Source organism: Durio zibethinus, chromosome 16 (genome assembly GCF_047325235.1).
Source record: "Durio zibethinus cultivar Kanyao isolate XHJ-2024 chromosome 16, ASM4732523v1, whole genome shotgun sequence".
NCBI classification, from domain to species: Eukaryota; Viridiplantae; Streptophyta; class Magnoliopsida; order Malvales; family Malvaceae; genus Durio; species Durio zibethinus.
In genome coordinates this window covers 21,038,816-21,054,820 of record NC_143177.1, presented here as the reverse complement: position 1 = coordinate 21,054,820, position 16,005 = coordinate 21,038,816, and the positions used below count along the sequence as shown (strand labels likewise).

Here is a 16,005-nt window from a genome sequence, read left to right as displayed (position 1 = left end):
CTAAGCCATTGAAGCAGAACACAATGTGGGATCCGATAATAAAAAATGCATTTCACTAGGACATCGACCATAATACCAAATATTGTGTCAACCTGAAAAATGAGATTGAAGCTCTGATAAGGTAAAGTTAGTTGAAAAGATTTATGGGACAAAAAAAAATAAGACCAATTTAGAAGAGACTATAGATATAACCATAAAGGGCCCACCTGAGGTAGAGAGAGAAAAATAGATCAAGGAAGAAAAGATGCTCGAGGAGAAAAGCTGAGTAAAAAAAAAAGGCCAAGTTGATAATAGCAGGCCAATCACCGAGGTGATTAATGTGATCACAAGAGGTAGCTCCACCTCTACGAAAAAGAAGTTTAACTGGGTATGATAATGACAATAGGCACCTCAATAAAAAAAAAAAAAGACTGGCAAAATGAGTCGATCTCATTTAACTTGAAAGATCTAAAAGTGATCCAACAATCACATGATGATGTCATAGTGATCACGGCCTTGATGTATAACTATGTGGTCAAAAGAATCTGATTTGACAATCAAAGTTTGACCGACATTGTGTATTATGGCTATTTCAAGAAAATAAAGATTAATGGAGATTAGTTAAAGCTGATCACTATCATATTAGTGGAGTTTAGAAATGAACAGGTGCCCGTGAGAGAAACTATCAAGCTTTCAATCTTCTTAAGGATAGAACCAAAGATGATTACCTTAGTTATGAAGTTTATGGTGGTAGATATCTCATCTGCTTATAACATGATAGTAGGTTAACCTAGCTAGTCTGTTATGCTACTTATAGGCTTAACTCCCTATTTGAAAGCGAAATTTTCAACACCTACAAAGGTTGAAGAAGTTCGATAAGACCAATCTACAATACGGTAATGTTATGTTACAACAATGAAGGGTAGGATTGGGAAGTAGATAGGTAGTTTGGCCAATACTAAGGTAGAAAGCAAAGAGGAATTAACACAAAAAAATTGAAAAAAAGTAGGAAACCACCGACAATAACACAAAATGTAAAACTAATCTAAGAAAAGTACGCTTTTAAGCCACTCTAAGCTATTAAGCTTTGAAAAAAGTTTAATTTTATTCTATTTTTTGAATTTCTTGAGGCAACAGTAGAAACGATCGAGCTCCTAAGTTGGTGTGAAAATTTTGATGTTACTTGGACCGAGCTAACACGCCAACCAAAAACACAACATTAAATGAAAAATATACTTCACTTTTACTAATACGTTTAACAATTATTCACTATGTTAATCATCACGTCAGGATATATTTTAGTAAGAAATGATCCCAACCTAATATAATAAAAAGAGATAATTAATCAAAGATCGGACTTGGACACAAATCGACTTGAGTCGATCGAGGACCTCATGACAATTTTATTTTGGAACAACATTTTCATAAAAATAAATGCAGATCGAAGCGAAGCTCTAATATAAAGATCAACTGATTCAACTCATAAAAGATAATATCGACCTATTTACTTGGACACCATCCAATATACCTAAATTTGATACCAAAATGATGGTCCACAGACTACATACTAATTCTGAGGTCAAACCAGTTCTGCAAAAGAAAAAAAATTTTACCCCCGAAAGATAATGGGCCATTGAAAAAGAAGTTGATAAATTATTACGAGCTGACTTTATCAGGGAGGTCTATTACCCTGAATGGATAGCCAAAATGATCATGGTCAAAAAGCACAGTGAAAAATAGAGAATGTGCATGAACTTTACCGACATGAATAAAGCTTGTCCGAAAGATAGCTTTTCCCTCCCTAGTATAAATCAACTAGTAGATGATAGTGCCAAGCATAGCCTCATCAGCTTCATGGATACCTATTCTGCCTACAATTAAATCAAAATGTTGAAAGAGAACTAAGATGAAATAGCCTTTATTACTAAAAAAGGCATTTACTACTATAAGGTCGTGCCCTTCAGATTAAAAAATATAAAGGCGACCTATTAAAGATTGGTGAACAAGGTGTTTAAATTGATAACAATGTAGAGGTATATGTAGACAACATGACAATCAAGAGCAAGAGTTTGACCGAGCATCTAGAAGACCTTAAAAAAACCTTTAACACTTTGAAAAAGTAGAATATGAGACTTAACCTAAGCAAATGTGCTTTTGGGGTTACATTAGGCAAGTTCCTCAATTACATGATCAAACAAAGAGAGATAGAGGTGAATCTTGAAAAAGTTTAGATAATTTTAAAAATAAAGTCATCGACCTTGGTAAAAAAAGTACATAAGTTAACAAGTAGAATAGCCATGCTTAGTTGATTCATGTCTAGGTCGACAGAATGATGTTTATCATTCTTTAAAATTCTCAAAAATATCTTTGACTTCAGGTGGACTTTTAATGCCAAAAAGCTTTTGATGAACTCAAAGAATTCTTATCCTCCACGTCTATCCTGTCTAAATTAAAAATTACAAAACACTATATTTATACTTAGCCAGCACAGGTCAAGCTGTCAACTCGATCCTAGTTTAAGAAAAAGAAGAAAAATAATGATCAGTCTATATTGGAAGCAAAGTATTGATAAATCCTAAAGTTAACTACAATAGTATAGACAATTTGGCCTATGCCATTGTCACCTCGACTAGAAAATTCAAGTCGTATTTTCAAGTCCACATGATCCACGTCTTGATCGACTAGCTATTAAGATAAATCTTATAGAAGCATGAAATATCGAGAAAGCTAATCAAATGGGTGGCAGAGCTCAGTGAATTTAATGTGCACTTTTTACCTAGATTGGCATTAAAATCATAAGTGCTAGCAGACTTCATAGTGGAACGTACCTCGATAGAACCAGAGAGATAGTCTGAAAAAAATTAGAAAACCCTGGATAAGGATGATTGGAAGCTCTATGTAGACAATCTGCTACAAGCTAGAGCAAAAGAGTCGACTTTATTTTGATCAATCAAAAAAGGCTACAATACCCATATATCTTGAGATTCAAGTTAGGGAATCTAATAACGAAGCAAAATATGAGATGTTGATAGCCAGCCTAAGGTTGGCAACCAAGTTAAATATTCAACTTATAAACTACTTATAGCAACTCCTAACTAGTGGTTGGTTTGATAAATAGCAAGTTTGAAGCTCAAAAAGATGGAATTCAAAAGTATCTCAACAAAGCATTAACCTTGGTAGCTGGCTTCAAAAAAATCGAGGTGAAAAAATACCACAGTCAAAAAATTCAATAGCAAACTCTCTATCTAAGTTGGCTTTAAAAACAGTAATAAAAAGTCCAAACCAAGTTCTAGTAGAAGAACTAGCACATAAAAACATCGAAGATAATCTCATGGGATAGGTAACAGAGAAAAAAATCTGGATGATGTCAATTAAAGCACACCTGACCACAGGAGTGTTACCCAATGAAAGAGTTTAGGCTAAGACACTAATGAAAGAAGCCCTTCTGTACACAATGATCAAAAAAAAATTATATAAAAGATCATTTAGCCTATCATACTTAAGATGTGTTGATAAAAAAAAATACATAGTACATCTTACGAGAAATTTATGAAGAAATATGTGGAAGTCACCTTAGACCTCAATCTTTGGCTTATAAAGTACTGAGGCAGGGCTATTACTAACTCACCCTAAAAAAAGATACAATTGAAGTGGTGAAAAAATGTGACAAATGTCAAAATTTTACCCTTGTGCAACCTCTTTCCTCAATCAAGCTCACTCATATCATCAACTCATGGCCATTCATGCAGTGAGGAATGGATGTCATTGGACCATTCACCCAGGTCACAGGTCAAAAGAGATTCATCTTAATGGTAGATTACTTCATAAAGTGGTTGGAAGCCAAAGCCCTAGCCACTACCACAAAAACACAAGTTGAGAAATTTGTATAGAAAAACATAGTCTACATATTTAGATTATCTTGGTCTATAATAATAGACAATGGCAAACAATTTTAAAATCTAAGATTCAAAAAATGGTGCTTAAATTTTCACATCAACTTTAGGTTCACGTCAGTTGCCACGGGTAGGCTGAAGCTTCAAATAAAATAATATTAAAAGCACTGAAAAAAAGGGTTAATGCAGTAAAAAAAATAAATCGACAAGCTACTGGGAGTTCTGTGAGCCCTAAGGATAACCATGAAGGTGTCCATTGGTGAAACTCCCTTTCACTTGGCATTTGGAATAGAGATCGTAATGCTAGTTAAGATTGAGCTGCTGAGCTTAAGAGTTGAATTGGTGTTAGAAGCAAAAAATGAAGAGGCGTATAGAGCCGACCTTGACCTCACCAAAGAACAAAAAGATATAGCCCTAACACAAATTACAGCCTACCAGTAAAAGGTAGTCAACTATTACAATATGAGATTTTAGTGTAAGCACATTAGGAAAAACGACTTGGTACTTAAAAAAGTTAAAACTTCAAAGGTAGATAATCTAGGTGGCAAGTTAACCTTGATGTGGAAAAGATCATATATTGTTAAAGAGGTTGTTCACAATATGACCTACAAATTATAGAATCTAATTGGTGACATCATCCTAAGCACGTAGAACGTATACAACCTGAAGGTTTATTATCAATAGCTCGATATAAACCGATTTCACATTATTTTATGAGTGGCACTACCATCCCAAGTATATGAAATACAAATTAAATCTATTTACTAGTAGATTGGTACAAATTGAGCTTACACTTAAATTATTTTGTACGCAAACACATGAATTAAACTATCTTTGATAAGATTGTGTTTGAGAAAATCTAACCTATATGTTTATCTGATCTAAACAATTACGTAAGTCTTCAGTCCAATTATCCACCTTTAGATCAAATAACCATTCTCAAACTAATGCAAGTAAGAAAGTAATGATAGTAAAATTGAGCTGAAACTTAAAAAAAAAAAATTTTACTTCATTATAGCAAAATACATTTGGTAAAGTATGAGAGGTCATTACAAAAAGGCAACTTCAAAGTCAAAAATTTACAAAGTGAAAAATTAAAAATTAAAAAACTCATTCATCAACAGTAGCAGTAGTGGGAGGAGTACTTTTATCAATAGAAGTAAGAAGGATGATCTTAGCCTTGATGACCTTCACATTTTCCTCTTTTATCCCCATGATGACCTTTAACTCATCATTTAGGGCCTCATCTTCCTCTTCCTCTTCCTCTTCATCTTCCTCATCTTTTTCAGGCTTATTTCGATAAGGCATCAATCTAATATTATTGATGTTAATATCAAAAATGACGAGGTTGAGAGAAGAGAATTTGAACTATACATTATCTTTGACCAGCTGAAGGCACTAAGTACATTTTTTCTTGAGAATTTCACTTTTACCCAGAGACACTCATTAAAGGCCTTATACTCATCCATAACTTTCATCTGTAGCTTCTCCTCTTTTTTGTCTTAAGCCTCAAGCTCAGACCTTAGCCTTGTCATTTCAACCTGAGCATTATTAAGTTTTAGCTTGGCCTATTCCTTCATTGATTCGGTTGAGGCTTTGTCCATCGAGATAACCTTCAACTTCACTATCAGCTCGTCTACCTTTCTCATCAACTCAACCTCATTCCTATGGGACACGTTGAGGCTTGATCTAATGTTGCCCAATGCCTCTGAGCTCTTTTTATACTCTTTAACAATGATAGTCATATTTTTTTCAACTCTCAAAAATGGTCCACAGTAAGATAAACATGATAGAAGGCTTTATTACTGTTTTTCACAAGCTGAGGTGGGAACTTCTTTTAGACTACACGAAAAGACCTTAAACTTAGAAAAATAAAAAAAAAACAGTAATAAAAAAATTGAACTAAGGTCAAAAGATACTCACTAAGAGAAGGAACTGTGACTAAGGGTGTAAATGATACATTAGTACTCACAAGTTATTTGGATTCGATAAGAATAAAAATTAAATTCAGTTTGATTATTATCGAGTCGAGCTCGAACTCGAGTAAACTCATCGATCGAGTCGAGTTCGAGCATTCTTATGCCCCGCTCGAATAGCTTACGAGCTTAATCAAGCTTAATCGAGCTTTTATATTTAAATACACTTTTATTATTTTAATTAATAAAATATCTCAAACTTGAGCTCAAGTTCAAGCATAAATAATCAAGATTTTATCAAATATAAAAATCAAACTTCTTTTTACATATTAATCGAACCTAATCAAGTGAGCTCAAGTAGCTCGATTTCTATCTTAAGTCAAGCTCAAGCTAAAAAAAAAAAACTCGATTGAGTTTGAGTTGAGTTTCAAGCCTCAAATTTTGAATTGAGCTCGAGCTCGAGCTTAATACTATATCGACTTCAACTCGATCGATTACACCCCTAACAGTGACCTTGTAGAACCTCTTGACAATGTCAATGTTAGAGATAAGGTCATCCGTTGGAGCAAACTCCAACCCCATGGATATTATTTTTGAGCTAGCTTTGAGGTTCTTAAGAGCAAAAGATAAAATTTCTATCCATGGCCTTTTTGCTGGAAAGGGTGGTGTCAGTTTCAAGACGAAAGATAAGTCCTAACCTACCTTAACTTTTGACGTTCGACTTGGAAGAGTACGATGTATAGCTGTACTAATCACTTTGTCTATCCCATGTGATGAGGCTCTGAGCTAGATCTTTTTTTCCCTCTTTTGGGCCTTGGAGTGTGCTGGATAACGAGACATCGAAGTCTTCATCAACTTCAGCCATATCTGTAGAATCGAGCTAAAAAATAGATGAAAACTTAACTTAAAACAAGACCCTATGAGATTATCTCAAACTTACCCTAATACTTTATCCTATTTATTACTTTCAGGGAGATCAGCTTATGAGCATCGATGATGAGCTCCTTCTATGTGTAAAATTTAAAATTTTATTTCGATCTGACAGATAAGGGATGGAGATAGACATCGATGCATCTAAAAAAAAGCTGAGCATACTTTTTATTTCTCAAACCTTAATTTCTAGCTCAACACTTTTATTAGCCTTTTGTTTTTCAAGGCATAAAAAGAGTAGTTTCTAATTTTTTATTAAGCTCAGACAATTGGTGAGAAGGTTTTTATTTGGCTGAGCTATGATATAAAACTACTTACTATCACTAAGATATTTTTTAAGAGAGAAAAACTCCTTGAATAAAGAGAGAAAAAGAAGAATATTCAATAATCGATAAAGAATAATAAAAGCAACTATGTACTGAATAAAATTTGGGGTGAGTTGAGTAATGGTCAAATTGTAAAAATTAAAAATTAAAATAAATAAAAGATAAAGTGAAACCTTTAGACCAGCCACGAATGAATCCCAATATATGTAATGCCAATGTAGCTCTATTCTATCAGTGATTCGATCTGAAGAGTTCGAAGTCATTATACTATACCCTTCTCTTGGAAAAAAGAAAGTGGTACCCAGAGCTCAAACATGATGAGTCGAGCACATGTTAAAATAATCTTTTAGATTTGCTCTACCTTTAGCTCACTCATCATATCTTTGAAGATCACGCTGAGGTCACATGAAGTATATATAGGGACCTTAACGAGAATGTCTTGCTCTATAAGACTCTTTCCCTTGCCATCACTTTTTTCGGTTGAGGTGTTCTTTTTTTTTTCCTCTTCAAAACCCCCTCATCAGAAGAATCTGACTCTTGGGTGAGAGACATATCCTGAAAAAGAGCAATGGATGAAAGTAGCTTGATCTCGAAAAAAGAAGGATGAGGTAAAAACCTCTTAAGAGAGATGAGATGTTAAGAAAAATTAATTAAAGAGGAAGAGTAAAGGTGGTAGGAGGTGGAAAAGATTAAATCCCAGAAGAGGGAATGACCAAAGAGGAAGAAAGGTCAACCATAAAAGATGGATCGACCTGAGAGAAAAAAAAAGCAAGTGGATTTTGAAGTTCGAAGTCAATCTGAGTACACAGCTTTTTCGTGCTTAAAACTCACTCACCTCTTGTTCGAGCATTCTCTTCATTACGTCGTTGCCCTTTCTTGGACATTAGGTTGAACCAATAACCTCTTAGGAGAGATGAGATGTTAAAAAAAATTAATTAAAGAGGAAGAGTAAAGGTGGTAGGAGGTGAAAAAGATTGAATTTCAGAAGGGGAAATGACCAAAGAGGAAGGAAGGTCAACCATAGAAGATGGATCGACCTGAGAGAAAAAGAAAGCAAGTGGATTTTGAAGTTCAAAGTCGATCTGAGTACACAACTCTTTCGTGCTCAAAACTCGCTCACCTCTTGTTCAAGCATTCTCTTCATTGCGTCGTTGCCTTTTCTTGGACATTAGGTTGAACCAATAAGTCATCTTGGCATAATTGTAACCCTCATAACAGAGGAGATCAAGTCGTCATCCTACTGCTCTTGCTAACTTCCCCTTGGCTCTACCCTATAACTCTCAACCCCTCCAAAATTCATACTAAAAGACATGGTTAGAAATACGTATAGAAGTGAGTGTAGAAAAAACTTTAAATACTAGAAAGTTGTTAAGATCAAAAATTTTAGGTCAGATTGAGAGCAAAAAAAGCAAAAAGTGGAAAGTTGAAGCCTTACAAACCTTTTATTTGGTCGCGCTGTAGGCCAGATAGATACACGATAGGCACCACATGTCAAAGCACGGGCGGGTAAACGTCTTTTCGTATTTCTACTACTCGTTCAAACCACCTCTCTTTTATTTAATGCTATCAGATCGGCCTAATAGGATGAACCCCAGGCTGGCCATCTAAATTGGATAGCCATCAAGGATAAACAAGGTCCAAAATAGAGGCTCAAGTCTAAAATTTTGAAAGAAAATGCAAGTTTCACCACAACTAGATGAACTTCAGCAATAATCTTAAATCACCCCAAACAATTATCACATCGATAACCTTTAAATCAATTATACACTCAATCCAAAATACACACGTAAGATCAAATAACCACCAAGTCAGATCATTGCTCAAAGCTAGTCATTGTCTAAAATCGACCTCCCCCTATAATGACGGCCTTCGACGAAATATGCAACCAACCTACCCCACAACGAAGACATCGGTAATAAATTTAACAATCTAATACTCAGACCACTTGAAAAGGGGATAAAGTGTTAGGGGCATATAATGGTCAAAAGGGTATAATAATTTTTTTTTAAAGCCTTCAACAGACAACTAAAGGTATATTGATCATTTGTACCAACTTGACATGTCATGTCAATCTGATATTTTCAATGCGACCTCAACTCGTTCATATCCTAATTATCTCCTTTTTGTCACTTTCAACTTATTTATAAATATGAAAACTCAAGTATCATGAAACCAAATTCATCTCATTCATTTTTTTTCTCATTTCAACTTTCTCACTTTCTTTTCAACTTGATTTTTATTGAAATGAAAACAAAATAAACACATTTTGTTTTTACTTCTAACCATCATTTTCTTTGCATTTATAAAAATATTTTTGTGTTGAAACTCACATCAACAATTATATTTATATTATATCATTATATAATATTTTAAATTATTATACATACGTAAGGCTATATATAAAATAGACTACAACGTAGCCAGTAGCCCTGTAGTACCCATCATATGATATACTGTTACCGTCAAGACAGTTGCGCAAAGCTATCACTCTCTCAAGACATCTCCACCCGCCCATAATGACACGCGATTCACTAGCCGTAAAATTATTGCCTTATACTTATTATCTATTTGTATGTCCCTTCCAGCTGGATCGCGACCCATACACCTCCTCTGTTATAAATGCAGGTCCGTTATTTACTTTTTTGACAACCATGGCTTCTTCCAATGAAAAGTAATTGGATATGATGCGTCTGGTGGGTTGGGTTTTTGAGGATTTTTGTAGCAAGTAAATTTTGTAACGTTGACGATTTTAGAGTGAAAATTAGGAAAATTGGTTTCTCGGTATTTTGCTTTACAGAACAATGACGAGACAGCTTCTGATACCAACCCAATTACCAAAAATGAGGGAGGGGAATTCGAAGTCAGTCAAGCTTTGTTTTTTTTGTTTTGTTTTGTATTGTTTTTTTCACATTTTGGCTTTGCTACGAATAAATAATGAAAATGAATGAAAATAAAAATTTGTTAATTTATTAATTAAAATTTATAATCATTTTTTAATTTTTTAATTTAATTATTAAATTAATAATTTTTTATTTTTATCTTTTTTTCCTTTTTTATAGAATAAAATTTTTATTTATACTTTTTCTCAAAATCTATCACTTAACTCGATTTTAATGATTTTGGAAGAATTTTTTTAATAAACAATTTATTATTTGCATATGGAAAGAATTTTCATCCTATTGACTTTAATTTAATTATGATAAAGAATGGATTGAAAGTTCAATGAAAATTGTGTAATTTATTGTTGTTAATCTAATCGCCTAGGAGATTAGCTTGGAGTAAGGGTTCAAAGCAAGTAAGCAAAGAAACCAACCATAAAACTAAATAACAACGTAGCCGAGATATCATCCCAAAATCCCTCACGTGAGTTACAAAATGCCAGAAAAAACGGGCGCAAAATCTCGAGTCGCGAGACTCTAAGTTCTAACCTTACTCGACAGTACAATATATAGTAGCATAAGCTTCAAAGCTACTGCTATTGGAAGACACACTCTTTGAAAACAACATTTGCAAAAGTTTTCAAACATAAACAAATCAAACTCCCATGCATTGAGCACTTCCAAATAAAACAACCTCGAGTTAGAAAAAGATGAATCCGTCACGGTCAGGGATAGCCTTTTTCTTTTAAAGTATTATTCAAAAACAAAAATCTTTCATTCTCGTAAAATTTTGGGTTGGTTTCCCCTTTTGCAAAAAACAAATCCCAAAGAAGATTTAGTACAAAACAACGTGTGCTTTTCACAACTCTCCTTCTATAAATATTCCAAGCTTGACCAACTTTTCACACTGAAACGAAGGTGGTAGGAGACACCCTTTTTACTCCATTCTTGAGGAAGCTTAAGTTTCCTCTAGTTTTTATTTTCTTATTTTATTTTATTTTATTTTTTTGTGTGTGTTAGTAGTAACGAGGATCAAAAGGGAAGGTAACAATGAGCTCCTTCTTCTCTTCTGTTTTTGAAAACAGAGTACCTAAGGTCTCTGTTTTCATCTGCTTCTTGATTTCTTTGCATTGGTTTTCATTGATTTCGAGCCAGGTTTTAGCACAAACATCACCTGTTTTTGCCTGTGATGCTACTAAAAATCCAGAAGTTGGAAGTTACGACTTTTGTAAAGCATCGTTGGCGACAGATGCGAGGGTGGCTGACCTAGTACAGAGGCTTACGTTGCAGGAGAAAATTCTGTTCATAGTGAATAATGCTGGAAGTGTTAGTCGGCTTGGAATACCAAAATATGAATGGTGGTCCGAGGCTCTGCATGGAGTGTCCAACGTCGGTCCCGGTACCAAATTTACCAGCTTGGTTCCAGGTGCTACAAGCTTTCCTCAGGTCATCTTAACGGCAGCTTCCTTCAACACTTCTCTCTTTAAAGCCATTGGCAGGGTAAAGTTATTGTCTTTTTCTTATTTTGGTTTTGTTCTTCTTCCGATTTATGCTGTTTTACTTTTCTTTTTTATATTTCTTTTTGTCGTTTCACTTTTTCTTTTTCTTTTTCCTTTTGTGTGTACGTTTTAAAAGACGATGCTGATTTTGATGTGGATTGGATTTCATGTAACGCGAATGGACTTTTCATTTTCCAAAAGTGTGATTAAATTAGAATTTGTTTGGTAGAAAAACTAGAACACTATGCTGAAATCATGAGGCTGGCTGTGAAAGCTACATGGTTGAATTTCTTTCATGGTTTTTGAAATTAGATGGCATTGCTCTTTTTCAGATTCTAGATGCATCTCGTGTCATTGTTATTGACATAGTCATTTTTTGCAATTAATTCTGTATAAATTTTTTTGTCATGCCATGGAAAATGAAGATAAAGGTCAATTTCTAATTAGATGTTGAGAATCAAGAACAAACTTAATGCTTTTAGTGTATTTTTTATTGTTCTTCCCCATATATAAACAGCATTAGCCTTCCAAAAGAATTTGGTTTTGTGCATTGAAAAGTTTATTGTTGATTGAGGAAAGTAGTTTAAGTAGATGGAGTCATGCTGATTTAAAGTGATGAATTGTCTTTTGCTTCAAAAATGGGAAAGGGAAATATATGGAATTCTGTGTTTGAATTAATTTATGTTTGTGGTAGAAAAGTAGATGATTTATAAATATCTCAGGTTACCAGATGTTGAAGAAGAAGACTTTTTGATCACTCAAAGACTTTGTACCCTTCTATTGAACTCCAGCTTGCAAAAGCAATCCATTGGCTGATTTTGGCAGTAGGAACAAATTGGTGTTTGAAAATTAATGATAATGGAGCTATAGACAACTGTTTTAGCCCTAAAGAAATGATTCACCGAGTATTCAGGTGTATAATTGATGGATTTTAGGATTATAGTGAGATATTTCTGAAACATAAGTCTTACAGGAAGAAGAGGAACCTAATTATTGTCCATTGAGCATTTCAGCTACTTGTACCTCACTTTTGAATCCAAAAAAGGCACCATGTTGTTGCGCTATTATCCCCTAATTAATACCCATTTTTTTCTCAGGTGGTTTCAACCGAAGCTAGAGCAATGTACAATGTAGGATTGGCAGGGCTAACATATTGGTCTCCAAACATTAACATATTCCGAGACCCAAGATGGGGAAGGGGGCAAGAAACACCTGGAGAGGACCCATTGCTCACCGGTAAATATGGATCAAGTTATGTCAAAGGCTTACAACAAAGTGATGATGGCGACTCTTCTCGGCTTAAGGTTGCTGCATGTTGTAAACACTATACAGCCTATGATTTGGATAACTGGAAAGGGGTTGATCGCAACCATTTCAATGCTATGGTAATTTAATTTCAATTGAGTTTAAGTTATTTTACTGGTGACTTTATTGTGTTGGTAAATCCAAAAGTCATTGCCTTTGTCATGATTGGCTTGTGGATGCTTAGGTAACACAACAAGATATGGATGATACATTTCAACCACCATTCAAGAGCTGTGTTATTGATGGGAATGTCGCCAGTGTTATGTGTTCTTACAACCAGGTTAACGGTAAGCCAACTTGCGCGGACCCTGATCTTCTTGCAGGGGTTATTCGAGGCCAATGGAAATTAAATGGGTATTTTCATTTCTCCCAGCATTTTCAAGACAAGATTTATGGTCAGTCAGTATTTAGCAAGTCATGTTTTGTTTACAAGGCTTTTGGGTTGCTGCAGGTACATAGTTTCAGATTGTGACGCAGTAGACGTGTTCTACAGTAACCAGCACTATACCAAGACACCAGAGGAAGCTGCAGCCAAAGCAATTTTGGCAGGTGACTCTGCTTCCTTTATTAAAAATGGGATACAAATGGTGTCTGTTTGATCCAATTTCTAAGTTGAAAACAATTTTTTTACTCTAACATGCTGAAGTTATTAGGTTTAATTAATGGAAAAACAAAACAGTATGTAGTTTTCTACTCCAACATGCTGAAGTTATTAGGTTTAATTGCCCATTTGATTGAGTCGCATAATATGTTTGTAAATGTCTCGATGTTCTAGGATTGGATCTCAACTGTGGATCATTCCTTGGCCAACACACTGAAGCTGCGGTGAAAGCAGGACTTTTGAATGAGTCGGCCATTGATACGGCCGTCACTAACAATTTCGCCACTTTAATGCGACTTGGCTTCTTCGATGGTGATCCCAGCAAGCAACTTTATGGAAAGCTTGGCCCTAAAGACGTGTGCATTCCAAAACATCAAGAGTTGGCCCGTGAAGCTGCAAGACAAGGGATTGTATTGCTCAAGAACAGTGCGGGATCGTTGCCTCTATCTCCGACTGCTACCAAAACCTTAGCAGTAATTGGACCCAATGCCGATGTCACAAAAACCATGATTGGAAACTATGAAGGTAATCAAACACGTTACTCTCAATTACGAACTTGGCGAGTTTACAATGACTTAAGCTACCAACAAATATTAGTAATTCATTCAAGTCTAAAATAACATGATTAACTTTCATCATTGGAAACGTTTGCAGGCATTCCATGCAAATATACAACACCTTTGCAGGGCCTAACAGCTTCAGTGGCAACAACCTATCTGCCTGGCTGCTCCAATGTGGCCTGCGGCACTGCCCAAGTAGACGATGCTAAGAAAATGGCTGCCTCAGCAGATGCCACTGTCCTTGTGATGGGCATAGATCAATCTCTTGAAAGAGAGGGCTTTGACAGAGTTGACCTTCTTTTGCCAGGACAGCAACCACTTCTAATAAAAGAAGTTGCAAAGGCTGCCAAGGGACCTGTGATTCTTGTCATAATGTCTGGAGGAGGCTTTGACATATCATTTGCGAAAAACGATGACAAAATTACAAGCATTCTTTGGGTTGGTTACCCTGGCGAAGCTGGTGGAGCTGCAATAGCCGATGTGATTTTTGGGTATTATAATCCAAGTAAGTCTCTTTCTACATTGATTTTGAACATAAAATTAGTGGCTTTCCTGATAAGTATGCTTTTTCCTAAGATTACTTCAAAGGAATTTCACTTCTTTGTGTTTAGATGATAATGTTAGTACCTAAACACCTTATGAATATTTTAACTATTCTTGATAATTTGTGTATTTATATTATAAACATGTTATGTCAAATAAAATACAAAATATAATTTTTTTTATTTTTGCGAATCCAAAAACTTTTTTGCTAAAATTTTAAATTGTCTTCTTTTATTTTATTTTATTTTTTGGTTGTATCACAATGTCGTGTTTAAAATTGTAAGTCAAAATTCTTCCAGGTGGAAGGCTGCCAATGACATGGTATCCACAATCATATGTCGACAAGGTCCCAATGACAAACATGAACATGAGACCAGATCCATCCAAAGGGTACCCAGGCAGAACCTACAGATTCTACACTGGGAAAACTATTTATACATTTGGAGATGGACTAAGCTATTCCAAATTCAGCCACCAGTTAGTTAAAGCACCTCAACTGGTATCCATCCGCTTGGAGGAAGACCACATTTGCCGCTCATCCAAATGCAAATCAGTTGACGCTGTTGAACAAAGTTGTAAAAATTTAGCATTTGACATACATTTGAGAGTTCAAAACAAGGGAAGATATAGCGGAAGCCACACAATTTTGTTGTTCTCCACTCCCCCATCAATGCACAAATCGCCTCAGAAGCATTTGTTGGGATTTGAGAAAGTTCTCCTGGCAGGAAAGTCAGAGTCATTGGTGAGATTCAAGGTGGATGTTTGCAAGGATTTGAGTGTAGTTGATGAGCTTGGAAGCCGAAAGGTTGCATTGGGACAACATGTGCTACATGTGGGGAGCTTGAAACACTCATTAAGCGTGAGGATTTGAAAATAAGTTTTCTAAATCCTCATGCATTTTTTTTCTTCTTTTCCGTCTCTTTGCCTAATGCTTAGGGACGGGTACATCCTTTCATCTGGATTTGAAAAATAAGGAAATTTGAATAAAAAAATAGTGGACATCTCCAAAATTTTTTCATAAATTCTCCCAAAAATTTTAAAATAAGAAAATTTGGAGAAAAAAAATCTCGTGTACATCATTTTTGTCTATAAAATTAATAAACTCGTCTAATAAATTTTTATATGTATTAAAAGTGACTACCCTAAAAAAATCTGAATCTGTCACTGCTAATACTTCAGTGGGATTCAATGACAAAATACATTTTGATAGAAAACCTTTCCATTATCCATCTAAATGAAATTTAAGCCAAGTTAAATGATAAATAGAACCTAAAATAAATTGAGAGAGTTTTAACAATTTTCTCAATTTTTTTGGTATAACCAATTGTTCAAAATTAAAAAAGTAAAAATAAAAAATTAGAAAAGAAAAAAGAAGTGTTAATTTTCATATTCTTGCATATTACTAGTTCTTCGACTTTGTGTGATCATACATATGATAGGTATGACAAACAAGTTATTGAAATCAATTACCATAGAATCAAAGTAATTGCTTAGAGAAATGGGGGGAAAAGAAGATAATAGGACAAGGTATTCTATTTGTCGCTAATTCTCTACTTGAGACATGCGTTGAAGCC

The 16,005-nt window shown here is 34.8% G+C and overlaps 1 protein-coding gene across 1 annotated transcript; it reads left to right on the top strand.

The window, feature by feature from the left end:
* Positions 1 to 10,832: 10,832 nt before the first annotated feature.
* LOC111295076 (beta-xylosidase/alpha-L-arabinofuranosidase 2-like) lies at positions 10,833 to 15,554 on the top strand. The gene is made up of 7 exons (XM_089745356.1): positions 10,833 to 11,423; positions 12,520 to 12,807; positions 12,912 to 13,081; positions 13,179 to 13,276; positions 13,503 to 13,853; positions 13,983 to 14,393; positions 14,731 to 15,554. Exons 1-7 carry the CDS (start codon positions 10,974 to 10,976, stop codon positions 15,300 to 15,302), a joined length of 2,340 nt encoding a protein of 779 aa, XP_089601482.1. The 5' UTR covers positions 10,833 to 10,973; the 3' UTR covers positions 15,303 to 15,554.
* The last annotated feature ends 451 nt before the right edge of the window (positions 15,555 to 16,005 follow it).